The 25,594-nt window shown below is 52.5% G+C and overlaps 2 protein-coding genes across 2 annotated transcripts in view; one reads left to right on the top strand and one right to left on the bottom strand.

Moving 5' to 3' along the window:
• The window catches only part of LOC135036785 (high affinity cGMP-specific 3',5'-cyclic phosphodiesterase 9A-like), a 67,859-nt gene extending 63,944 nt beyond the window's left edge, over positions 1-3,915 (top strand). The window contains exon 4 of the mRNA XM_063954480.1: positions 3,830-3,915. Coding sequence (XP_063810550.1) covers positions 3,830-3,850 — 21 coding nt within the window. The 3' untranslated portion in view covers positions 3,851-3,915. The remainder of the gene's footprint in view (positions 1-3,829) is intronic.
• Positions 3,613-25,594, bottom strand: part of WDR4 (WD repeat domain 4) — a gene marked incomplete at its 5' end in the record, with an annotated part of 204,981 nt that continues 182,999 nt past the window's right edge. Inside the window, one exon of the mRNA XM_063954481.1 lies at positions 3,613-4,612. Within this exon, the coding sequence (XP_063810551.1) occupies positions 4,455-4,612 (158 nt within the window). The remainder of the gene's footprint in view (positions 4,613-25,594) is intronic.

The following is a 25,594-nucleotide window of genomic DNA, read 5'->3' as shown; positions in this document are numbered from 1 at the left end:
TGAGAGGATAGCCGTCTGGAGGGAGAGTTTTCCACATCCCACTACACTGAGAGGATAGCCGGCTGGAGGGAGAGTTTTCCACACACCCTACACTGAGAGGATAGCCGTCTGGAGGGAGAGTTTTCCACATCCCACTACACTGAGAGGATAGCCGGCTGGAGGGAGAGATTTCCACACACCCCTACACTGAGAGGATAGCCGTCTGGAGGGAGAGTTTTCCACATCCCACTACACTGAGTGGATAGCCGGCTGGAGGGAGAGTTTTCCACATCCCCCTACACTGAGAGGATAGCCGGCCGGAGGGAGAGATTTCCACATCCCACTACACTGAGAGGATAGCCGTCTGGAGGGAGAGATTTCCACACACCCCTACACTGAGAGGATAGCCGTCTGGAGGGAGAGTTTTCCACACACCCTACACTGAGAGGATAGCCGGCCGGAGGGAGAGATTTCCACACACCCTACACTGAAAGGATAGCCGTCTGGAGGGAGAGTTTTCCACACACCCTACACTGAGAGGATAGCCGGCCGGAGGGAGAGATTTCCACACACCCTACACTGAGAGGATAGCCGTCTGGAGGGAGAGTTTTCCACACACCCTACACTGAGAGGATAGCCGGCCGGAGGGAGAGATTTCCACACACCCTACACTGAAAGGATAGCCGTCTGGAGGGAGAGTTTTCCACACACCCTACACTGAGAGGATAGCCGGCCGGAGGGAGAGATTTCCACACACCCTACACTGAGAGGATAGCCGTCTGGAGGGAGAGTTTTCCACACACCCTACACTGAGAGGATAGCCGGCCGGAGGGAGAGATTTCCACACACCCTACACTGAGAGGATAGCCGTCTGGAGGGAGAGTTTTCCACACACCCTACACTGAGAGGATAGCCGGCCGGAGGGAGAGATTTCCACACACCCTACACTGAAAGGATAGCCGGCTGGAGGGAGAGATTTCCACACACCCCTACACTGAGAGGATAGCCGCCTGGAGGGAGTTTTCCACATCCCCCTACACTGAGAGGATAGCCGGCTGGAGGGAGAGTTTTCCACATCCCACTACACTGAGAGGATAGCCGCCTGGAGGGAGTTTTCCACATCCCCCTACACTGAGAGGATAGCCGGCTGGAGGGAGAGTTTTCCACATCCCACTACACTGAGAGGATAGCCGGCTCTAGGGAGAGTTTTCCACATCCCCCTACACTGAGAGGATAGCCGGCTCTAGGGAGAGTTTTCCACATCCCCCTACACTGAGTGGATAGCCGGCTGGAGGGAGAGTTTTCCACATCCCCCTACACTGAGAGGATAGCCGTCTGGAGGGAGAGTTTTCCACATCCCACTACACTGAGAGGATAGCCGGCTCTAGGGAGAGTTTTCCACATCCCCCTACACTGAGAGGATAGCCGGCCGGAGGGAGAGATTTCCACACACCCCTACACTGAGTGGATAGCCGGCTGGAGGGAGAGTTTTCCACATCCCACTACACTGAGAGGATAGCCGGCTGGAGGGAGAGTTTTCCACATCCCACTACACTGAGAGGATAGCCGGCTGGAGGGAGAGTTTTCCACATCCCACTACACTGAGAGGATAGCCGGCTGGAGGGAGTTTTCCACATCCCACTACACTGAGAGGATAGCCGGCTGGAGGGAGAGTTTTCCACACACCCCTACACTGAGAGGATAGCTGTCTGGAGGGAGAGTTTTCCACACACCCCTACACTGAGAGGATAGCCGGCTCTAGGGAGAGTTTTCCACATCCCCCTACACTGAGAGGATAGCCGGCTCTAGGGAGAGTTTTCCACATCCCCCTACACTGAGAGGATAGCCGGCTCTAGGGAGAGTTTTCCACATCCCACTACACTGAGAGGATAGCCGGCTCTAGGGAGAGTTTTCCACATCCCACTACACTGAGAGGATAGCCGGCTGGAGGGAAAGTTTTCCACATCCCACTACACTGAGAGGATAGCCGGCTGGAGGGAGAGTTTTCCACATCCCACTACACTGAGAGGATAGCCGGCTGGAGGGAGAGATTTCCACACACCCCTACACTGAGAGGATAGCCGTCTGGAGGGAGAGTTTTCCACATCCCACTACACTGAGAGGATAGCCGGCTCTAGGGAGAGTTTTCCACACACCCCTACACTGAGAGGATAGCCGGCTCTAGGGAGAGTTTTCCACATCCCCCTACACTGAGAGGATAGCCGTCTGGAGGGAGAGTTTTCCACACACCCTACACTGAGAGGATAGCCGGCCGGAGGGAGAGCTTTCCACACACCCCTACACTGAGTGGATAGCCGGCTGGAGGGAGAGTTTTCCACATCCCCCTACACTGAGAGGATAGCCGGCTGGAGGAAGGGTTTTCCACATCCCCCTACACTGAGAGGATAGCCGGCTGGAGGGAGAGTTTTCCACATCCCCCTACACTGAGATGATAGCCGTCTGGAGGGAGAGTTTTCCACACACCCTACACTGAGAGGATAGCCGGCTCTAGGGAGAGTTTTCCACATCCCACTACACTGAGAGGATAGCCGTCTGGAGGGAGAGTTTTCCACATCCCCCTACACTGAGAGGATAGCCGTCTGGAGGGAGTTTTCCACATCCCCCTACACTGAGAGGATAGCCGTCTGGAGGGAGAGTTTTCCACATCCCCCTACACTGAGAGGATAGCCGTCTGGAGGGAGAGTTTTCCACATCCCCCTACACTGAGAGGATAGCCGTCTGGAGGGAGTTTTCCACATCCCCCTACACTGAGAGGATAGCCGTCTGGAGGGAGAGTTTTCCACATCCCCCTACACTGAGAGGATAGCCGTCTGGAGGGAGTTTTCCACATCCCCCTACACTGAGAGGATAGCCGTCTGGAGGGAGAGTTTTCCACACACCCCTACACTGAGAGGATAGCCGGCTGGAGGGAGAGTTTTCTACATCCCACTACACTGAGAGGATAGCCGGCTGGAGGAGAGTTTTCCACACACCCTACACTGAGAGGATAGCCGTCTGGAGGGAGAGTTTTCCACACACCCTACACTGAGAGGATAGCCGGCCGGAGGGAGAGCTTTCCACACACCCCTACACTGAGTGGATAGCCGTCTGGAGGGAGAGTTTTCCACACACCCTACACTGAGTGGATAGCCGGCTGGAGGGAGAATTTTCCACATCCCCTTACACTGAGAGGATAGCCGGACGGAGGGAGAGCTTTCCACACACCCCTACACTGAGTGGATAGCCGTCTGGAGGGAGAGTTTTCCACACACCCTACACTGAGTGGATAGCCGGCTGGAGGGAGAATTTTCCACATCCCCCTACACTGAGAGGATAGCCGTCTGGAGGGAGAGTTTTCCACACACCCTACACTGAGAGGATAGCCGGCCGGAGGGAGAGCTTTCCACACACCCCTACACTGAGTGGATAGCCGTCTGGAGGGAGAGTTTTCCACACACCCTACACTGAGCAGATAGCCATCTGGAGGGAGAGTTTTCCACACACCCCTACACTGAGAGGATAGCCGTCTGGAGGAAGAGTTTTCCACATCCCCCTACACTGAGACGATAGCCGCCTGGCTGCGGAAATTAAACGGCTAATCGGTTAAAGAAAATGACTCGAATTCACGAACGAGATGGAACAAATGCTCTTGTTTAGCTGATTACAGTTTAGCAGCATTCGCTGTTTAGCTGGAAAGATAACAATACAGTGTGTAATATAACGTAATGTTATATAATGTAATATAACGCACAGATACGCTCTAGAGCCGCAGTCAGGGTAGTAAATCCATGGAGCACGCTCCTGAGAGAGAAGCAATGTCTGAATAAATCATTGTTGCTGTGTATTTCAGGCTCAGGGACAGAAGCTCTGAGGTCAGGCGGTGTCACGTCACCCTGCAGCCATTATCTCAGTGACCACGCTGGTGTATTATTAATGCCGGAAGACGCTATCTCCATATTACTACTACGCCGGAGGACGTGCTGACACATGGAGAAGCTCATGTCCCCTCTCTTACATGACACAGAACACTGACACGCGCTGTAAGGAAGTTGGAAATATATTTGTAATTTTTAGAATTAATTTGCAAATTCCAGAATAAGTTTAGGGGTAAATGTCTTGAGATGCTGCGATTGTGAGAAAATAATGGGGGCAGAATTGCAATTTTTTATATTTCTGTAAACATTTTTATCTAAAACAAAATAAAAATGATATTTAATTCAAAATGCATTCACATGAAAATCTGTACATTGTACTGGACACGTTCTATCATATGAAAACAGAATCACCAGGTCAAAACACAGCATTCCTATATACAGGCGCCCAAAAGCAGACCTGGAGCATCCACATAACGGAATGGCGCGGTGTGGCCGCTGCAGGGTCCAGAAGGCGGTTTAGGGCCATCAGGAAGCCCTGGATAACGGCCGCCCTATCATTTCTCATTCCCCGGCACCCAGTAATATCAGAGAGTTGCTTCTTCAGGTCTTCTGCATTTTCCCCGCAGACTCTGCTTGGCCTGGGACTAATTTTCGCTTCTCAGATTGAAGACGCGCCTCCTTTTTCAGCAAATATGAGGCCATATTGTCACACACGGCCTTGTACAATCCACTGAAGCGGTTTTCCTGAGCCACGGAGCCTGCAGAGGGACACGAGTGATAGGGAGTGAGTGTATACAGATAGTGCTGGATAAACAGACACCGTTCTGAAGGTGCTCCTTCTACCCCGCATTACAAATCACTCTTATAAATGGCATTATCCCCTTCTATCACCAATAAGAGGCTGAATTCAGTGTTCATATAGTCTACATTATGTTCATGGAAAGCAGCATTGCCTACTATGGCAGCTCATAGCTAGCGACAACTGTACAATCAGGATTTTGGTACTTACCGATAAATCCCTTTCTCCGATTCCACAGGGGCCACTGGAGTGTAGTTACAATGGGGAAATAGTAGGTAGTGAATGGGAGCTGGCACTTTAAAACTCTAACACTGTGGCTAGCTCCTCCCCTACTATCTCCCCTCCAAGCCAGTCTACGTGAAACTGTGCCCGAGGAGAGCTGTAATAAACAAACCTTAAGGTAGAGGAGGTTAATGACGCCCTGTAACCCAGGATAACACAAACCAAACCTGGAACAGAACCTAACAAACAACCGGCTAGCCCGAACTCAACAAGCAGTCATATGGTGATCTGCAAACCGTTAAGCAAAAAACCAGGAGGAACAGCGCTGGGCGGGCGTCCAGTGGCCCCTGTGGAATCGGAGAAAGGGATTTATCGGTAAGAACCAAAATCCTGATTTCTCCTTCATCCACTAGGGGCCACTGGAGCGTAGTTACAATGGGGACGTCCCAGAGCTCCCAAAAACGGGTGGGAGAGCGCTGAGAGTCCTGTAAAAACTGCTCGGCCAAACTGTGATGCAGAGGCCGCAAAATTGTCAAACTTGTAGAATTTGACAAAACGAATGTCGGTCCGACCAAGTAGCCGCCCGACAAACTATTTATGGAGACCCCACGGGCAGCCGCCCACGAAGGTCTTACAACGCGCGTAAAGTGCGCTGAAATGGAATACGGAGGCTCCTTAGCAACCTCCAAGAAGACTGTCTGATGGTCAGATGTATCCAACGGCCCAGCGTATGCTGGGACCCCGGCTATTTAGCACGGGAGCATTGTACAGCACTTCTCTTGAAGTTCCGGTTACCAAGTCCTTCTTGGCCAATCCGGAGCCACGAATATAGTGCTTACTCCTCTCCATCTTATAATTCTCAGTACCTTGGGTATGAGAGGCAGAGGAGGGAACACATACACTGACTGGTACACCCACTGTGTTACCAGAGCGTCTACAGCTATTGCCTGAGGGTCCCTTGACCTGGCGCAATACTTGTCGAATTTTATAAACATGTGGAAGACCTATGGGTGAAGTCCCCACTCTCCCGGGTGGAGGTCGTGCCTGCTGAGGAAGTCTGCTTCCCAGTTGTCCACTCCCGGAATGAACACTGCTGACAGTGCTATCACATGATTTTTCGCCCAGCGAAGAATCCTTGCAGCTTCTGCCATTGCCCTCCTGCTTCTTGTGTCACCCTGTCTGTTTACGTGGGTGACTGCCGTGATGTTGTCCGAATGGATCAACTCCGGGTGACCTTGAAGCAGAGGTCTTGCTGAGCTTAGAGCATTGTAAATGGCCCTTAGCTTCAGGATATTTAAGTGAAGTGATGTCTCCAGGCTTGACCATAAGCTCTGGAAATTCCTTCCCTGTGTGACTGCTCCCCAGCCTCGCAGGCTGGTATCCGTGGTCACCAGGACCCAGTCCTGAATGTGCGGCCCTCTAGAAGATGAGCACTCTGCAACCACCACAGGAGAGACACCCTTGTGCTTGGTGACAGGGTTATCCGCTGATGCATCTGAATATGCGACCCGGACCATTTGTCCAGCAGGTCCCACTGGAAAGTTCTTGCGTGGAATCTGCCGAATGGGATTGCTTCGTAGGAAGCCACCATTTTCCCCAGAACCATTTCATTGATGTACTGAGACTTGGCTCGGTTACAGGAGGTTCCCGACTAGCTCGGATAACTCCCTGACTTTCTCCTCCGGGAGAAACACCTTTTTCTGGACTGTGTCCAGGATCATCCCTAGGAACAGAAGACGAGTCGTCGGAATCAGCTGCGATTTTGGAATATTGAGAATCCAATCGTGCTGCCGTAACACTACCTGAGATAGTGCTACACCGACCTCCAACTGTTCCCTGGATCTTACCCTTATCAGGGAATCGTCCAAGTAAGGGATAACTAAAATTCCCTTCCTTCGAAGGAGTATCATCATTTCGGCCATTACCTTGGTAAAGACCCGGGTGCCGTGGACCATCCATACGGCAGCGTCTGAACTGATAGTGACAGTTCTGTACCGTAAACCTGAGGTACCCTTGGTGAGAAGGGTAAATTGGGACATGAAGGTAAGCATCCTTGATGTCCCGAGACATCATGTAGTCCCCTTCTTCCAGGTTCGCAATCACTGCTCTGAGTGACTCAATCGTGAATTTGAACCTCCGTATGTAAGTGTTCAAGATTTTAGATTTAGAATCGGTCTCACCGAGCCGTCCGGCTTCGGTACCACCACAGTGTGGAATAATACCCCGTTCCCTGTTGCAGGAGGGGTACCTTGATTATCACCTGCTGGGAATACAGCTTGTGAATGGCTTTCAAAACTGCCTCCCTGTCAGAAGGAGACATCGGTAAAGCCGACTTTAGGAAACGGCGAGGGGGAGACGTCTCGAATTCCAATTTGTACCCCTGAGATATCACCTGAAGGATCCAGGGGTCTACTTGCGAGTGAGCCCACTGCGCGCTGAAATTCATTGAGACGGGTCCCCACCGTGCCTGATTCTGCTTGTAAAGCCCCCGCGTCATACTGAGGGCTTGGCAGAGGCGGGAGAGGGCTTCTGTTCCTGGGAACTGGCTGATTTCTGCAGCCTTTTTCCTCTCCCTCTGTTACGGGGCAGAAATGAGGAACCTTTTGCCCGCTTGCCCACGAAAAGACTGCGCCTGATAATACGGCGTCTTCTTATGTTGAGAGGCGACCTGGGGTACAAACGTGGATTTCCCAGCTGTTGCCGTGGCCACCAGGTCTGAAAGACCGACCCCAAATAACTCCTCCCTTTAATAAGGCAATACTGCCAAATGCCGTTTGGAATCCGCATCACCTGACCACTGACGTGTCCATAACCCTCTTCTGGCGGAAATGGACAGCGCACTTAGACTTGATGCCAGTCGGCAAATATTCCGCTGTGCATCACGCATATATAGAAATGCATCTTTTAATTGCTGTATAGGCAATAAAATACTGTCCCTATCCAGGGTATCAATATTTTCAGTCAGGGAATCCGACCACGCCACCTCAGCACTGCACATCCAGGCTGAGGCTATTGCTGGTCGCAGTATAACACCAGTATGTGTGTAAATACATTTTAGGATACCCTCCTGCTTTCTATCAGCAGGATCCTTAAGGGCGGCCATCTCAGGAGAGAGTAGAGCCCTTGTTCTTACCAGCGTGTGAGCGCTTTATCCCCCTAGGGGGTGATTCCCAACGCACCCTAACCTCTGGCGGGAAAGGATATAATGCCAATAACATTTTTATCAGTTGTTATCGGGGGAAAACCACGCATCATCACACACCTCATTTAATTTCTCAGATTCCGGAAAACTACAGGTAGTTTTTCCTCACCGAACATAATACCCCTTCTTGGTGGTACTCGTATTATCAGAAATGTGTAAAACATTTTTCATTGCCTCAATCATGTAACGTGTGGCCCTACTGGAAGTCACATTTGTCTCTTCACCGTCGACACTGGAGTCAGTATCCGTGTCGGCGTCTATATCTGCCATCTGAGGTAACGGGCACTTTAGAGCCCCTGACGGCCTATGAGACGTCTGGACAGGCACAAGCTGAGTAGCCGGCTGTCTCATGTCAACCACTGTCTTTTATACAGAGCTGACACGGTCACGTAATTCCTTCCAACAGTTCATCCACTCAGGTGGTGACCCCCTAGGGGGTGACATCACTATTACAGGCAATCTGCTCCGTCTCCACATCATTTTTCTCCTCATACATGTCGACACAATCGTACCGACACACAGCACACACACAGGGAATGCTCTGCTAGAGGACAGGACCCCACTAGCCCTTTGGGGAGACAGAGGGAGAGTATGCCAGCACACACCAGAGCGCTATATATATACAGGGATAGCCTTATATAAGTGTTTTTCCCTTTATAGCTGCTGTATTGTTTATACTGCGCCTAATTAGGGCCCCCCTCTCTTTTTTAACCCTTTCTGTAGTGTAGTGACTGCAGGGGAGAGCCAGGGAGCTTCCCTCCAACGGAGCTGAGGGAAAATGGCGCCAGTGTGCGGAGGAGATAGGCTCCGCCCCCTTCTCGGCGGCCTTATCTCCCGTTTTTTGTGTATTTTTGGCAGGGGTTAAATGCATCCATATAGCCCAGGAGCTATATGTGATGCATTTTTAGCCATCTAAGGTATTTTTATTGCGTCTCAGGGCGCCCCCCCCCAGCGCCCTGCACCCTCAGTGACCGGAGTGTGAAGTGTGCTGAGAGCAATGGCGCACAGCTGCGGTGCTGTGCGCTACCTTAGTGAAGACAGGACGTCTTCTGCCGCCGATTTTCCGGACCTCTTCTGTCTTCTGGCTCTGTAAGGGGGACGGCGGCGCGGCTCCGGGACCCATCCATGGCTGGGCCTGTGATCGTCCCTCTGGAGCTAATGTCCAGTAGCCTAAGAAGCCCAATCCACTCTGCACGCAGGTGAGTTCGCTTCTTCTCCCCTTAGTCCCTCGATGCAGTGAGCCTGTTGCCAGCAGGTCTCACTGAAAATAAAAAACCTAATTTAAACTTTTACTCTAAGCAGCTCAGGAGAGCCACCTAGTGTGCACCCTTCTCGGCCGGGCACAAAAATCTAACTGAGGCTTGGAGGAGGGTCATAGGGGGAGGGGCCAGTGCACACCAGGTAGTCCTAAAGCTTTACTTTTGTGCCCAGTCTCCTGCGGAGCCGCTATTCCCATGGTCCTTACGGAGTCCCCAGCATCCACTTAGGACGTTAGAGAAACAAACATTGTTTGACACCTGATATTGTGTATTTGGGTGTCTGCCGGCCGCCTACCGGAGCCTGCCTAGCTCATCCGAGACTGGACCAGTCGCTGTCATTTCGTCATTGGCGTCAAACCCTGATGGACTTGACGTGTCCGCCTCCTTTACCTGCAGTATCAGACGAACTGCTGTATAATGCACCTGGATATTCTGAGACACTGGTTCAGACTCCACAGAAAACAGACATCATCAGCATTGTAACATGGAAGGTTAGTTAACCAGGTTCCTTTAGAAACCTGGAGAGGTGAAATGACGTACAAGGTCTCTGGTTACCAGTGACATTACCTGTATAATCTGAGCTGTTCAAACAGGAGTGTCCTGCAGGTGCGTGGAGGGCTAAGCAGATGGCTCCACCGCATACTTTACACCTAAGAGGGAATTCTTTGACTATCCCAGGTGAGACAAACGAAAGGAGAAAAGGTGGGTTAAATAAACACAGCCCTATGCAAGGTCTGCGCTATACTGTGTAGTGACCGACACGATTCAACTAAACTTTCTGGAGCAGCGGAGACCTGAACCAGTAACGCTGCGCTGTGGGACAGGAGTCTTAGCCCTAGGCTATAGGCCTGTTCAGATACCCGCTACTAGCGTACTGAGCCGCAGCGCTATTTGTCTGATGCCTTACACACATTCCCCAATTACAAATAGCATTAGTAACTAGTGACACCAAGGAATAATAAAGGGAAGGCAACACCCCGCCCTGTATGTAGTGTACCGCTAATTAAGGTGCACCCGATGTTTCTCGGAGGCTCCGCTGGCTTTTCAAAATGGTGACCAGACTGTGAGAAAAGATGGGGGAAAATGTTATGTGGCAAGGAGGTATTTTATTAGAAAACATTGCGGAAGTGGTTTGTTTTATCTTAAAGATGTATGTGGACACATCTGTACAAACTACACACAATTAGGGCACTGGTGGGAACCAAACCCATGACCTCCACGCCGCAAGGCAGCAACGCCAACCACCACACCATCCGTACTTCCCTATGGCCCTCATTCCGAGTTGATCGGTCGCAAGGCGATTTTAGCAGAGTTACACACGCTAAGCCGCCGCCTACTGGGAGTGTATCTTAGCTTCTTAAAATTGCGAACGATGTATTCGCAATATTGCGTTTACAAACTACTTAGCAGTTTCAGAGTAGCTTCAGACTTACTCGGCATCTGCGATCAGTTCAGTGCTTGTCGTTCCTGGTTTGACGTCACAAACACACCCAGCGTTCGCCCAGACACTCCCCCGTTTCTCCGGCCACTCCTGCGTTTTTTCCGGAAACGGTAGCGTTTTTATCCACACGCCCCCAAAACGCTGTGTTTCCGCCCAGTAACACCCATTTCCTGTCAATCACACTACGATCGCCGGAGCGAAGAAAAAGCCGTGAGTAAAAATACTATCTTCATAGCAAAATTACTTGGCGCAGTCGCAGTGCGAATATTGCGCATGCGTACTAAGCGGAATTTCACTGCGATGCGATGAAAAATACCGAGCGAACGACTCGGAATGAGGGCCTATATACGGTATTGTATGCATATATCTATATACATACCTCCACACATATATATATTCATACATACATATCTATATATATATCTATATATATATATATATATATATATATATATACACACCCACAGTGAATCCAACCCTGTATGTGAACCCAATAGGGTAGATAAATACTGTAGTATATGTAGGGTAAAGAAATTGTGCACAGTAGATTTTTAATCATTAATGAGATGAGCCCCAGCTCCTGTATAGAGCAGGCTCCTGTATGAAATGCCTGGCAGAGGACTCTCCTGCAGGGAGGAATGGCTGCCAAAGTCACATATTACAAATATGTCAGCAACTCCCTGCACAGAAAAACTAAAAACCCCCCAGAGACAGGATTTGTGCCTAGAGGCAGTGAACGCTGCGATCCGCCGCCGGGAGCCTGCTGAGCAAAGCGGGAATAGCCTTCACCCCCACATCCTACCGTTATCCTCCCTGAACAGCCCGAAGAGGGAAGGGAGCTTGCAGCGGCCGGGGAGCGGTGTGACAGTGAAGCGGCGGTCCTGTAGCGGCCGGGGGACGGAGATCGCTTAGCCCGCCGAACAGAGCGGGAGTTAGCTCCGCCCCCTCCGCTTCGGCGCCAAATTCAAACCTGCTCTACAGTAAGCAGGAAGTGCCCTGTATCTCCCCGGCCGCTTGTATGCTGTGGCCGGGGAGCGTTTCATGAACAGAGCCCCATGTTTTTGTTATTTTTACACCACACTGACATAAAATGGCGGCAACTATAAAAGGCAACCAGCCTTGGATTCAACTTACATCTCACTGTTCTGTATCCCCCAGCTGCCTTCTGCAGCCGGGTAGTGAAGAGCGCTGAGCCCGCTTACAGAGCAGGCTGAAGCTCCGCCCCCCATATAATGGCGCCAAGTTCAAATTAGTAAGCGCCTTTGATGCACTCCAACCTTCTATGACTGGAGAGTATAGGGGACCATACATATGTTGAAAACTGAAACTGTAAAAACACACATCAGTCTGGAAAGGGGGATGTTTGTACTCACCACACTTTAGGCGTACTCTGCTCGACCCCGCGGCCCCGACACGCGCCGCACGCAGCGGTGTCCGACCATTTTTGATACTCACCGCTGCCATGCTGCCGGAATCTTCTGCTGGATGGAGTGGCCGCGACACGCGCCGCACGCAGCGGTGTCCGCCAACTCAGGAGAGCTCAGTGTCTCCCTCAGCCGGGGCCCATCCCTAGCCGCACGCAGCTGCGATGGGACCCCGCCGGCAGCTCCCACGGTGCAGACTGGCAGTGGCAGAGCTGCCAGTCTGTGAGTGTGTGTAAGAAAAATAAAATAATAAAGAAAAAAGAAGAAAATTCTTCAGCTAAACCCAAGTGAACCAGCTACCTCGGGCACTTAACTAAGACTGGCTTGGAGGGGAGATAGTAGGGGAGGACTAGCCACAGTGTGAGAATTTTAAAGTGCCAGCTCCCAATACTGCCTACTATTTCCCCATTGTAACTACGCTGCAGTGGCCCCTAGGGGATGAAGGAGAAATATATCAGATGCACTAACCTCAGTGTTGTACTACTCTAGAGAGGTGTGAGCCACGGCACTAGTACCCCCCCATCCTGGCAGTGTGAGACAGTAACCTCAGCGTTGTACTACTATAGAGAGGTGTGAGCCACGGCTCTAGTACCCCCCCCCCCCCCCCATCCTGGCAGTGTGAGACAGTAACCTCAGCGTTGTACTTCTCTACTGCCCTTACCTGTGTGATCAGTGAGCCTGGAGGACGGGGTACAGAGGTGTGAGCCACGGCTCTAGTACCCCGTATCCTGGCAGTGTTAGTGAGACAGTAACCTCAGTGTTGTACTTCTCTACTGCCCTTACCTGTGTGATCAGTGAGTCTGGAGGACGGGGTATAGAGGTGTGAGCCACGGCTCTAGTACCCCGTATTCTGGCAGTGTGAGACAGTAACCTCAGCGTTGTACTTCTCTACTGCCCTTACCTGTGTGATCAGTGAGCCTGGAGGACGGGGTATAGAGGTGTGAGCCACGGATCTAGTACCCCGTATCCTGGCAGTGTGAGACACTAACCTCAGCGTTGTACTTCTCTACTGCCCTTACCTGTGTGATCAGTGAGTCTGGAGGACGGGGTATAGAGGTGTGAGCCACGGCTCTAGTACCCCGTATCCTGGCAGTGTTAGTGAGACACTAACCTCAGCGTTGTACTTCTCTACGGCCCTTACCTGTGTGATCAGTGAGTCTGGAGGACGGGGTATAGAGGTGTGAGCCACGGCTCTAGTACCCCGTATTCTGGCAGTGTGAGACACTAACCTCAGCATTGTACTTCTCTACTGCCCTTACCTGTGTGATCAGTGAGTCTGGAGGACGGGGTATAGAGGTGTGAGCCACGGCTCTAGTACCCCGTATCCTGGCAGTATTAGTGAGACACTAACCTCAGCGTTGTACTTCTCTACTGCCCTTACCTGTGTGATCAGTGAGCCTGGAGGACGGGTTATAGAGGTGTGAGCCACGGATCTAGTACCCCGTATTCTGGCAGTGTTAGTGAGACAATAACCTCAGCGTTGTACTTCTCTACTGCCCTTACCTGTGTGATCAGTGAGCCTGGAGGACGGGGTATAGAGGTGTGAGCCACGGCTCTAGCACCCCCGCATCCTGGCAGTGTGAGACACTAACCTCAGCATTGTACTTCTCTACTGCCCTTACCTGTGTGATCAGTGAGCCTGGAGGACGGGGTATAGAGGTGTGAGCCACGGCTCTAGTACCCCGTATCCTGGCAGTGTGAGGCACTAACCTCAGCATTGTACTTCTCTACTGCCCTTACCTGTGTGATCAGTGAGTATGGAGGACGGGGTATAGAGGTGTGAGCCACGGATCTAGTACCCCGTATCCTGGCAGTGTTAGTGAGACACTAACCTCAGCGTTGTACTTCTCTACTGCCCTTACCTGTGTGATCAGTGAGCCTGGAGGACGGGGTATAGAGGTGTGAGCCACGGCTCTAGTACCCCGTATTCTGGCAGTGTGAGACAGTAACCTCAGTGTTGTACTACTCTACTGCCCTTACCTGTGTGATCAGTGAGTCTGGAGGACGGGGTACAGAGGTGTGAGCCACGGATCTAGTACCCCGTATCCTGGCAGTGATAGTGAGACACTAACCTCAGCGTTGTACTACTCTACTGCCCTTACCTGTGTGATCAGTGAGCCTGGAGGACGGGGTATAGAGGTGTGAGCCACGGCTCTAGTACCCCGTATCCTGGAAGTGTTAGTGAGACACTAACCTCAGCGTTGTACTTCTCTACTGCCCTTACCTGTGTGATCAGTGAGCCTGGAGGACGGGGTATAGAGGTGTGAGCCACGGCTCTAGTACCCCCGCATCCTGGCAGTGTGAGACTCTAACCTCAACGTTGTACTTCTCTACTGCCCTTACCTGTGTGATCAGTGAGCCTGGAGGACGGGTTATAGAGGTGTGAGCCACGGATCTAGTACCCCGTATCCTGGCAGTGTGAGACACTAACCTCAGCATTGTACTTCTCTACTGCCCTTACCTGTGTGATCAGTGAGTCTGGAGGACGGGGTATAGAGGTGTGAGCCACGGCTCTAGTACCCCGTATTCTGGCAGTGTTAGTGAGACACTAACCTCAGCATTGTACTTCTCTACTGCCCTTACCTGTGTGATCAGTGAGTATGGAGGACGGGGTATAGAGGTGTGAGCCACGGCTCTAGTACCCCGTATCCTGGCAGTGTTAGTGAGACAATAACCTCAGCGTTGTACTTCTCTACTGCCCTTACCTGTGTGATCAGTGAGCCTGTAGGACGGGGTATAGAGGTGTGAGCCACGGCTCTAGTACCCTGTATCCTGGCAGTGTGAGACACTAACCTCAGCGTTGTACTTCTCTACTGCCCTTACCTGTGTGATCAGTGAGACTGGAGGACGGGGTATAGAGGTGTGAGCCACGGCTCTAGTACCCCGTATTCTGGCAGTGTTAGTGAGGCACTAACCTCAGCATTGTACTTCTCTACTGCCCTTACCTGTGTGATCAGTGAGTATGGAGGACGGGTTATAGAGGTGTGAGCCACGGATCTAGTACCCCGTATCCTGGCAGTGTGAGACTCTAACCTCAGCGTTGTACTTCTCTACTGCCCTTACCTGTGTGATCAGTGAGCCTGGAGGACGGGGTATAGAGGTGTGAGCCACGGATCTAGTACCCCGTATCCTGGCAGTGTTAGTGAGACACTAACCTCAGCGTTGTACTTCTCTACTGCCCTTACCTGTGTGATCAGTGAGTCTGGAGGACGGGGTACAGAGGTGTGAGCCACGGCTCTAGTACCCCGTATCCTGGCAGTGATAGTGAGACACTAACCTCAGCGTTGTACTTCTCTACTGCCCTTACCCGTGTGATCAGTGAGCCTGGAGGACGGGGTATAGAGGTGTGAGCCACGGATCTAGTACCCCGTATCCTGGCAGTGTTAGTGAGACACTAACCTCAGCGTTGTACTTCTCTACTGCCCTTACCTGTGTGATCAGTGAGCCTGGAGGACGGGGTATAGAGGTGTGAGCCACGGCTCTAGTACCCCGTATTCTGGCAGTGTGAGACAGTAACCTCAGCGTTGTACTACTCTACTGCCCTTACCTGTGTGATCAGTGAGTCTGGAGGACGGGGTACAGAGGTGTGAGCCACGGATTTAGTACCCCGTATCCTGGCAGTGTTAGTGAGACACTAACCTCAGCGTTGTACTTCTCTACTGCCCTTACCTGTGTGATCAGTGAGCCTGGAGGACGGGGTATAGAGGTGTGAGCCACGGATCTAGTACCCCGTATCCTGGCAGTGTTAGTGAGACACTAACCTCAGCGTTGTACTTCTCTACTGCCCTTACCTGTGTGATCAGTGAGCCTGGAGGACGGGGTATAGAGGTGTGAGCCACGGCTCTAGTACCCCCGTATCCTGGCAGTGTTAGTGAGACACTAACCTCAGCGTTGTACTTCTCTACTGCCCTTACCTGTGTGATCAGTGAGCCTGGAGGACGGGGTATAGAGGTGTGAGCCACGGCTCTAGTACCCCGTATCCTGGCAGTGTGAGACACTAACCTCAGCGTTATACTTCTCTACTGCCCTTACCTGTGTGATCAGTGAGCCTGGAGGACGGGGTATAGAGGTGTGAGCCACGGATCTAGTACCCCGTATCCTGGCAGTGTTGGTGAGACACTAACCTCAGCGTTGTACTTCTCTACTGCCCTTACCTGTGTGATCAGTGAGCCTGGAGGACGGGGTATAGAGGTGTGAGCCACGGATCTAGTACCCCGTATCCTGGCAGTGTGAGACACTAACCTCAGCATTGTACTTCTCTACTGCCCTTACCTGTGTGATCAGTGAGCCTGGAGGACGGGGTATAGAGGTGTGAGCCACGGATCTAGTACCCCGTATCCTGGCAGTGTGAGACACTAACCTCAGCATTGTACTTCTCTACTGCCCTTACCTGTGTGATCAGTGAGCCTGGAGGACGGGGTATAGAGGTGTGAGCCACGGCTCTAGTACCCCGTATCCTGGCAGTGATAGTGAGACACTAACCTCAGCGTTGTACTTCTCTACTGCCCTTACCCGTGTGATCAGTGAGCCTGGAGGACGGGGTATAGAGGTGTGAGCCACGGATCTAGTACCCCGTATCCTGGCAGTGTTAGTGAGACACTAACCTCAGCGTTGTACTTCTCTACTGCCCTTACCTGTGTGATCAGTGAGCCTGGAGGACGGGGTATAGAGGTGTGAGCCACGGCTCTAGTACCCCGTATTCTGGCAGTGTGAGACAGTAACCTCAGCGTTGTACTACTCTACTGCCCTTACCTGTGTGATCAGTGAGTCTGGAGGACGGGGTACAGAGGTGTGAGCCACGGATTTAGTACCCCGTATCCTGGCAGTGTTAGTGAGACACTAACCTCAGCGTTGTACTTCTCTACTGCCCTTACCTGTGTGATCAGTGAGCCTGGAGGACGGGGTATAGAGGTGTGAGCCACGGCTCTAGTACCCCCGTATCCTGGCAGTGTTAGTGAGACACTAACCTCAGCGTTGTACTTCTCTACTGCCCTTACCTGTGTGATCAGTGAGCCTGGAGGACGGGGTATAGAGGTGTGAGCCACGGCTCTAGTACCCCGTATCCTGGCAGTGTGAGACACTAACCTCAGCGTTATACTTCTCTACTGCCCTTACCTGTGTGATCAGTGAGCCTGGAGGACGGGGTATAGAGGTGTGAGCCACGGATCTAGTACCCCGTATCCTGGCAGTGTTGGTGAGACACTAACCTCAGCGTTGTACTTCTCTACTGCCCTTACCTGTGTGATCAGTGAGCCTGGAGGACGGGGTATAGAGGTGTGAGCCATGGATCTAGTACCCCGTATCCTGGCAGTGTGAGACACTAACCTCAGCATTGTACTTCTCTACTGCCCTTACCTGTGTGATCAGTGAGCCTGGAGGACGGGGTATAGAGGTGTGAGCCACGGATCTAGTACCCCGTATCCTGGCAGTGTGAGACACTAACCTCAGCATTGTACTTCTCTACTGCCCTTACCTGTGTGATCAGTGAGCCTGGAGGACGGGGTATAGAGGTGTGAGCCACGGCTCTAGTACCCCGTATCCTGGCAGTGTTAGTGAGACACTAACCTCAGCGTTGTACTTCTCTACTGCCCTTACCTGTGTGATCAGTGAGCCTGGAGGACGGGGTATAGAGGTGTGAGCCACGGATCTAGTACCCCGTATCCTGGCAGTGTGAGACACTAACCTCAGCATTGTACTTCTCTACTGCCCTTACCTGTGTGATCAGTGAGCCTGGAGGACGGGGTATAGAGGTGTGAGCCACGGCTCTAGTACCCTGTATTCTGGCGGTGTGAGACAGTAACCTCAGCATTGTACTTCTCTACTGCCCTTACCTGTGTGATCAGTGAGCCTGGAGGACGGGGTATAGAGGTGTGAGCCACGGCTCTAGTACCCCCGCATCCTGGCAGTGTTAGTGAGACAATAACCTCAGCGTTGTACTTCTCTACTGCCCTTACCTGTGTGATCAGTGAGCCTGGAGGACGGGGTATAGAGGTGTGAGCCACGGCTCTAGTACCCTGTATTCTGGCAGTGTGAGACACTAACCTCAGCGTTGTACTTCTCTACTGCCCTTACCTGTGTGATCAGTGAGCCTGGAGGACGGGTTATAGAGGTGTGAGCCACGGATCTAGTACCCCGTATTCTGGCAGTGTGAGACAGTAACCTCAGCGTTGTACTTCTCTACTGCCCTTACCTGTGTGATCAGTGAGCCTGGAGGACGGGGTATAGAGGTGTGAGCCACGGCTCTAGTACCCCCGCATCCTGGCAGTGTTAGTGAGACACTAACCTCAGCGTTGTACTTCTCTACTGCCCTTACCTGTGTGATCAGTGAGCCTGGAGGACGGGGTACAGAGGTGTGAGCCACGGCTCTAGTACCCCGTATCCTGGCAGTGTTAGTGAGACAATAACCTCAGCGTTGTACTTCTCTACTGCCCTTACCTGTGTGATCAGTGAGCCTGGAGGACGGGGTATAGAGGTGTGAGCCACGGCTCTAGTACCCCGTATCCTGGCAGTGTTGGTGAGGCACTAACCTCAGCGTTGTACTTCTCTACTGCCCTTACCTGTGTGATCAGTGAGCCTGGAGGACGGGGTATAGAGGTGTGAGCCACGGCTCTAGTACCCCGTATCCTGGCAGTGTGAGACAGTAACCTCAGCGTTGTACTTCTCTACTGCCCTTACCTGTGTGATCAGTGAGCCTGGAGGACGGGGTACAGAGGTGTGAGCCACGGCTCTAGTACCCCGTATCCTGGCAGTGATAGTGAGGCACTAACCTCAGCATTGTACTTCTCTACTGCCCTTACCTGTGTGATCAGTGAGCCTGGAGGACGGGGTATAGAGGTGTGAGCCACGGCTCTAGTACCCCGTATCCAGGCAGTGTTGGTGAGGCACTAACCTCAGCATTGTACTTCTCTACTGCCCTTACCTGTGTGATCAGTGAGCCTGGAGGACAGGTATAGAGGTGTGAGCCACGGCTCTAGTACCCCGTATCCTGGCAGTGTGAGACAGTAACCTCAGCGTTGTACTTCTCTACTGCCCTTACCTGTGTGATCAGTGAGCCTGGAGAACGGGGTATAGAGGTGTGAGCCACGGCTCTAGTACCCCGTATTCTGGCAGTGTGAGACACTAACCTCAGCATTGTACTTCTCTACTGCCCTTACCTGTGTGATCAGTGAGCCTGGAGAACGGGGTATAGAGGTGTGAGCCACGGATCTAGTACCCCGTATTCTGGCAGTGTGAGACAGTAACCTCAGCGTTGTACTTCTCTACTGCCCTTACCTGTGTGATCAGTGAGCCTGGAGGACGGGGTATAGAGGTGTGAGCCACGGATCTAGTACCCCGTATCCTGGCAGTTTGAGGCACTAACCTCAGCATTGTACTTCTCTACTGCCCTTACCTGTGTGATCAGTGAGCCTGGAGGACGGGTTATAGAGGTGTGAGCCACGGATCTAGTACCCCGTATTCTGGCAGTGTGAGACAGTAACCTCAGCGTTGTACTTCTCTACTGCCCTTACCTGTGTGATCAGTGAGCCTGGAGGACGGGGTATAGAGGTGTGAGCCACGGCTCTAGTACCCCGTATCCTGGCAGTGTTAGTGAGACACTAACCTCAGCATTGTACTTCTCTACTGCCCTTACCTGTGTGATCAGTGAGCCTGGAGGACGGGGTATAGAGGTGTGAGCCACGGCTCTAGTACCCCGTATCCTGGCAGTGTTAGTGAGACACTAACCTCAGCGTTGTACTTCTCTACTGCCCTTACCTGTGTGATCAGAGCCTAGGGGACACATATTGGGGCTCTGCAGACCATGTCACAGAGTAGTGGTTTGTCCAGTAACGCACGGCACTGGAAGTTCTCATGTGCAGGTTTGGAGGCCTCACATGGCAGTGCTTCACTATCAGTTCCTTGAGATCGGTCTCTGAGCCTTACACCTTGTGTGCTTGTCCTTCTAGCCCAGGGATGTCTCAATACTCCTGGAGAGCATGTGCTTTCTGTGCTGCCCGCGGCTCCGACAACATGGGTTTTACTCTCTATAGCGGTTTCCTGACATGATGCTGGGCCAGCCGTCCAGGAAAGATCGCTGCTCCTCATCTCTCATCTAGAGCAATGGTGATGTTACCGCTGCCATGTCACCCAGTAGCTGCTCATCCACATCATCTCCTTCAGCCACCGTGCTATACGGCCCAATGTCCGTGATGACACACCCTCATCATGACACCTACCAGGGAAGGCAAGGAGGTCATGTCTCCACACCTGCTGGGATAATGTCTGTCACTAAGGCCTGCTCCCACCAGGAACTGCACATTAGAAGATGACCCACTGGCAGAGGGCAGAGTAGGTGAATAACTACAGAGGTCACATTACCAGGGAAGGAATAGGGGACTATGTACAACCCCTTCCGTGCCACAGATCCTACTGGCGACAAGAGTAACCCCTTCCGTACCACAGATCCTACTGGCGACCAGAGTAACCTCTTCCATACCACAGATCCTACTGGTGACCAGAGTAACCCCGGCCGGTGAGGGCCAGGCACTAGTATAGAGATTGGCATGTGCCGGTGAGGGCCAGGCACTAGTATAGAGATTATCATGTGCCGGTGAAGGCCAGGCACTGGTATAGAGACTGGCATGCGCTGGTGAGGGCCAGGGCACTAGTATAGAGATTGGCATGTGCCGGTGAGGGCCAGGCACTAGTATAGAGACTGGCATGCGCCGGTGAGGGCCAGGCACTAGTATAGAGATTATCATGTGCCGTTGAGGGCCAGGCACTAGTATAGAGATTGTCATGTGCCGGTGAGGGCCAGGCACTAGTATAGAGATTGGCATGTGCCGGTGAGGGCCAGGCACTAGTATAGAGATTGGCATGTGCCGGTGAGGGCCAGGCACTAGTATAGAGATGGGCATGTGCCGGTGAGGGCCAGGGCACTAGTATAGAGATTGGCATGTGCCGGTGAGGGCCAGGCACTAGTATAGAGATTATTTTGTGCCGGTGAGGGCCAGGTACTAGTATAGAGATTGGCATGTGCCGGTGAGGGCCAGGTACTAGTATAGAGATTATCATGTGCCGGTGAGGGCCAGGCACTAGTATAGAGATTATCATGTGCCGGTGAGGGCCATGGCACTAGTATAGAGATTGGCATGTGCCGGTGAGGGCCAGGCACTAGTATAGAGATTATTTTGTGCCGGTGAGGGCCAGGTACTAGTATAGAGATTGGCATGTGCCGGTGAGTGCCAGGCACTAGTATAGAGATTATCATGTGCCGGTGAGGGCCAGGCACTAGTATAGAGATTATCATGTGCCGGTGAGGGCCAGGCACTAGTATACAGATTGTCATGTGCCGGTGAGGGCCAGGCACTAGTATAGAGATTGGCATGTGTTGGTGAGGGCCAGGCACTAGTATAGAGATTGGCATGTGCCGGTGAGGGCCAGGCACTAGTATAGAGATTATCATGTGCCGGTGAGGGCCAGGCACTAGTATAGAGATTGGCATGTGTTGGTGAGGGCCAGGCACTAGTATAGAGATTATCATGTGCCGGTGAGGGCCAGGCACTAGTATAGAGATTGGCATGTGTTGGTGAGGGCCAGGCACTAGTATAGAGATTGGCATGTGTTGGTGAGGGCCAGGCACTAGTATAGAGATTATCTTGTGCCGGTGAGGGCCAGGCACTAGTATAGAGATTATTTTGTGCCGGTGAGGGCCAGGCACTAGTATACAGATTGTCATGTGCCGGTGAGGGCCAGGCACTAGTATAGAGATTGGCATGTGTTGGTGAGGGCCAGGCACTAGTATAGAGATTGTCATGTGCCGGTGAGGGCCAGGCACTAGTATAGAGATTATTTTGTGCCGGTGAGGGCCAGGCACTAGTATAGAGATTGGCATGTGCCGGTGAGGGCCAGGCACTAGTATAGAGATTGTCATGTGCCGGTGAGGGCTAGGCACTAGTATAGAGATTGGCATGTGCCGGTGAGGGCCAGGCACTAGTATAGAGATTGGCATGCGCCGGTGAGGGCCAGGCACTAGTATAGAGACTGGCATGCGCCGGTGAGGGCCAGGCACTAGTATAGAGATTGGCATGTGCCGGTGAGGGCCAGGCACTAGTATAGAGACTGGCATGCGCCGGTGAGGGCCAGGCACTAGTATAGAGACTGGCATGCGCCGGTGAGGGCCAGGCACTAGTATAGAGATTATCTTGTGCCGGTGAGGGCCAGGCACTAGTATAGAGATTATCTTGTGCCGGTGAGGGCCAGGCACTAGTATAGAGATTGGCATGTGCCGGTGAGGGCCAGGCACTAGTATAGAGATTGGCATGCGCCGGTGAGGGCCAGGCACTAGTATAGAGACTGGCATGCGCCGGTGAGGGCCAGGCACTAGTATAGAGATTGGCATGTGCCGGTGAGGGCCAGGCACTAGTATAGAGACTGGCATGCGCCGGTGAGGGCCAGGCACTAGTATAGAGACTGGTATGCGCCGGTGAGGGCCAGGCACTAGTATAGAGATTATCATGTGCCGGTGAGGGCCAGGCACTAGTATAGAGATTATCTTGTGCCGGTGAGGGCCAGGCACTAGTATAGAGATTATCTTGTGCCGGTGAGGGCCAGGCACTAGTATAGAGATTGGCATGTGCCGGTGAGGGCCAGGCACTAGTATAGAGATTGTCATGTGCAGGTGAGGGCCAGGCACTAGTATAGAGATTGGCATGCGCCGGTGAGGGCCAGGCACTAGTATAGAGACTGGCATGCGCCGGTGAGGGCCAGGCACTAGTATAGAGATTGGCATGTGCCGGTGAGGGCCAGGCACTAATATAGAGACTGGCATGCGCCGGTGAGGGCCAGGCACTAGTATAGAGACTGGCATGCGCCGGTGAGGGCCAGGCACTAGTATAGATATTATCATGTGCCGGTGAGGGCCAGGCACTAGTATAGAGATTATCATGTGCCGGTGAGGGCCAGGCACTAGTATAGAGATTATCTTGTGCCGGTGAAGGCCAGGGCACTAGTATAGAGATTGGCATGTGCCGGTGAAGGCCAGGCACTAGTATAGAGACTGGCATGCGCCGGTGAGGGCCAGGGCACTAGTATAGAGATTATCATGTGCCGGTGAGGGCCAGGCACTAGTATAGAGACTGGCATGCGCCGGTGAGGGCCAGGCACTAGTATAGAGATTGTCATGTGTCGGTGAGGGCCAGGGCACTAGTATAGAGATTATCATGTGCCGGTGAGGGCCAGGCACTAGTATAGAGATTGGCATGTGCCGGTGAGGGCCAGGCACAAGTATAGAGATTATCATGTGCCGGTGAGGGCCAGGCACTAGTACAGAGATTGGCATGTGCCGGTGAGGGCCAGGCACTAGTATAGAGATTATCATGTGCCGGTGAGGGCCAGGCACTAGTATAGAGATTGGCATGTTCCGGTGAGGGCCAGGGCACTAGTATAGAGATTATCATGTGCCGGTGAGGGCCAGGCACTAGTATAGAGATTGGCATGTGCCGGTGAGGGCCAGGGCACTAGTATAGAGATTGACATGTGCCGGTGAGGGCCAGGCACTAGTATAGAGATTATTTTGTGCCGGTGAGGGCCAGGTACTAGTATAGAGATTGGCATGTGCCGGTGAGGGCCAGGTACTAGTATAGAGATTATCATGTGCCGGTGAGGGCCAGGCACTAGTATAGAGATTCTCATGTGCCGGTGAGGGCCAGGCACTAGTATAGAGATTGGCATGTGCCGGTGAGGGCCAGGCACTAGTATAGAGATTATTTTGTGCCGGTGAGGGCCAGGTACTAGTATAGAGATTGGCATGTGCCGGTGAGGGCCAGGCACTAGTATAGAGATTATCATGTGCCGGTGAGGGCCAGGCACTAGTATAGAGATTATCATGTGCCGGTGAGGGCCAAGCACTAGTATAGAGATTGTCATGTGCCGGTGAGGGCCAGGCACTAGTATACAGATTGTCATGTGCCGGTGAGGGCCAGGCACTAGTATAGAGATTGGCATGTGTTGGTGAGGGCCAGGCACTAGTATAGAGATTGGCATGTGCCGGTGAGGGCCAGGCACTAGTATAGAGATTATCATGTGCCGGTGAGGGCCAGGCACTAGTATAGAGATTGGCATGTGTTGGTGAGGGCCAGGCACTAGTATAGAGATTATCATGTGCCGGTGAGGGCCAGGCACTAGTATAGAGATTGGCCTGTGTTGGTGAGGGCCAGGCACTAGTATAGAGATTGGCATGTGCCGGTGAGGGCCAGGCACTAGTATAGAGATTGTCATGTGCCGGTGAGGGCCAGGCACTAGTATAGAGATTGGCATGTGCCGGTGAGGGCCAGGCACTAGTATAGAGATTGGCATGTGCCGGTGAGGGCCAGGCACTAGTATAGAGATTATCATGTGCCGGTGAGGGCTAGGCACTAGTATAGAGATTATCATGTGCCGGTGAGGGCCAGGCACTAGTATAGAGATTACCTTGTGCCGGTGAGGGCCAGGCACTAGTATAGAGATTATCTTGTGCCGGTGAGGGCCAGGCACTAGTATAGAGATTGGCATGTGCCGGTAAGGGGCCAGGCACTAGTATAGAGATTGTCATGTGCCGGTGAGGGCCAGGCACTAGTATAGAGATTGGCATGCGCCGGTGAAGGCCAGGCACTAGTATAGAGACTGGCATGCGCCGGTGAGGGCCAGGCACTAGTATAGAGATTGGCATGTGCCGGTGAGGGCCAGGCACTAGTATAGAGACTGGCATGCGCCGGTGAGGGCCAGGCACTAGTATAGATATTATCATGTGCCGGTGAGGGCCAGGCACTAGTATAGAGATTATCATGTGCCGGTGAGGGCCAGGCACTAGTATAGAGATTATCTTGTGCCGGTGAGGGCCAGGGCACTAGTATAGAGATTGGTATGTGCCGGTGAAGGCCAGGCACTAGTATAGAGACTGGCATGCGCCGGTGAGGGCCAGGGCACTAGTATAGAGATTATCATGTGCCGGTGAGGGCCAGGCACTAGTATAGAGGTTGGCATGTGCCGGTGAGGGCCAGGCACTAGTATAGAGACTGGCATGCGCCGGTGAGGGCCAGGCACTAGTATAGAGATTGTCATGTGTCGGTGAGGGCCAGGGAACTAGTATAGAGATTATCATGTGCCGGTGAGGGCCAGGCACTAGTATAGAGATTGGCATGTGCCGGTGAGGGCCAGGCACTAGTATAGAGATTATCATGTGCCGGTGAGGGCCAGGCACTAGTATAGAGATTGGCATGTGCCGGTGAGGGCCAGGCACTAGTATAGAGATTATCATGTGCCGGTGAGGGCCAGACACTAGTATAGAGATTGTCATGTGCCGGTGAGGGCCAGGCACTAGTATAGAGATTGGCATGTGCCGGTGAGGGCCAGGCACTAGTATAGAGATTATCATGTG

The sequence above is a fragment of the Pseudophryne corroboree genome, unplaced genomic scaffold (genome assembly GCF_028390025.1).
Source record: "Pseudophryne corroboree isolate aPseCor3 unplaced genomic scaffold, aPseCor3.hap2 scaffold_656, whole genome shotgun sequence".
NCBI classification, from domain to species: Eukaryota; Metazoa; Chordata; class Amphibia; order Anura; family Myobatrachidae; genus Pseudophryne; species Pseudophryne corroboree.
This window is presented reverse-complemented; position numbering and strand designations above follow the sequence as displayed.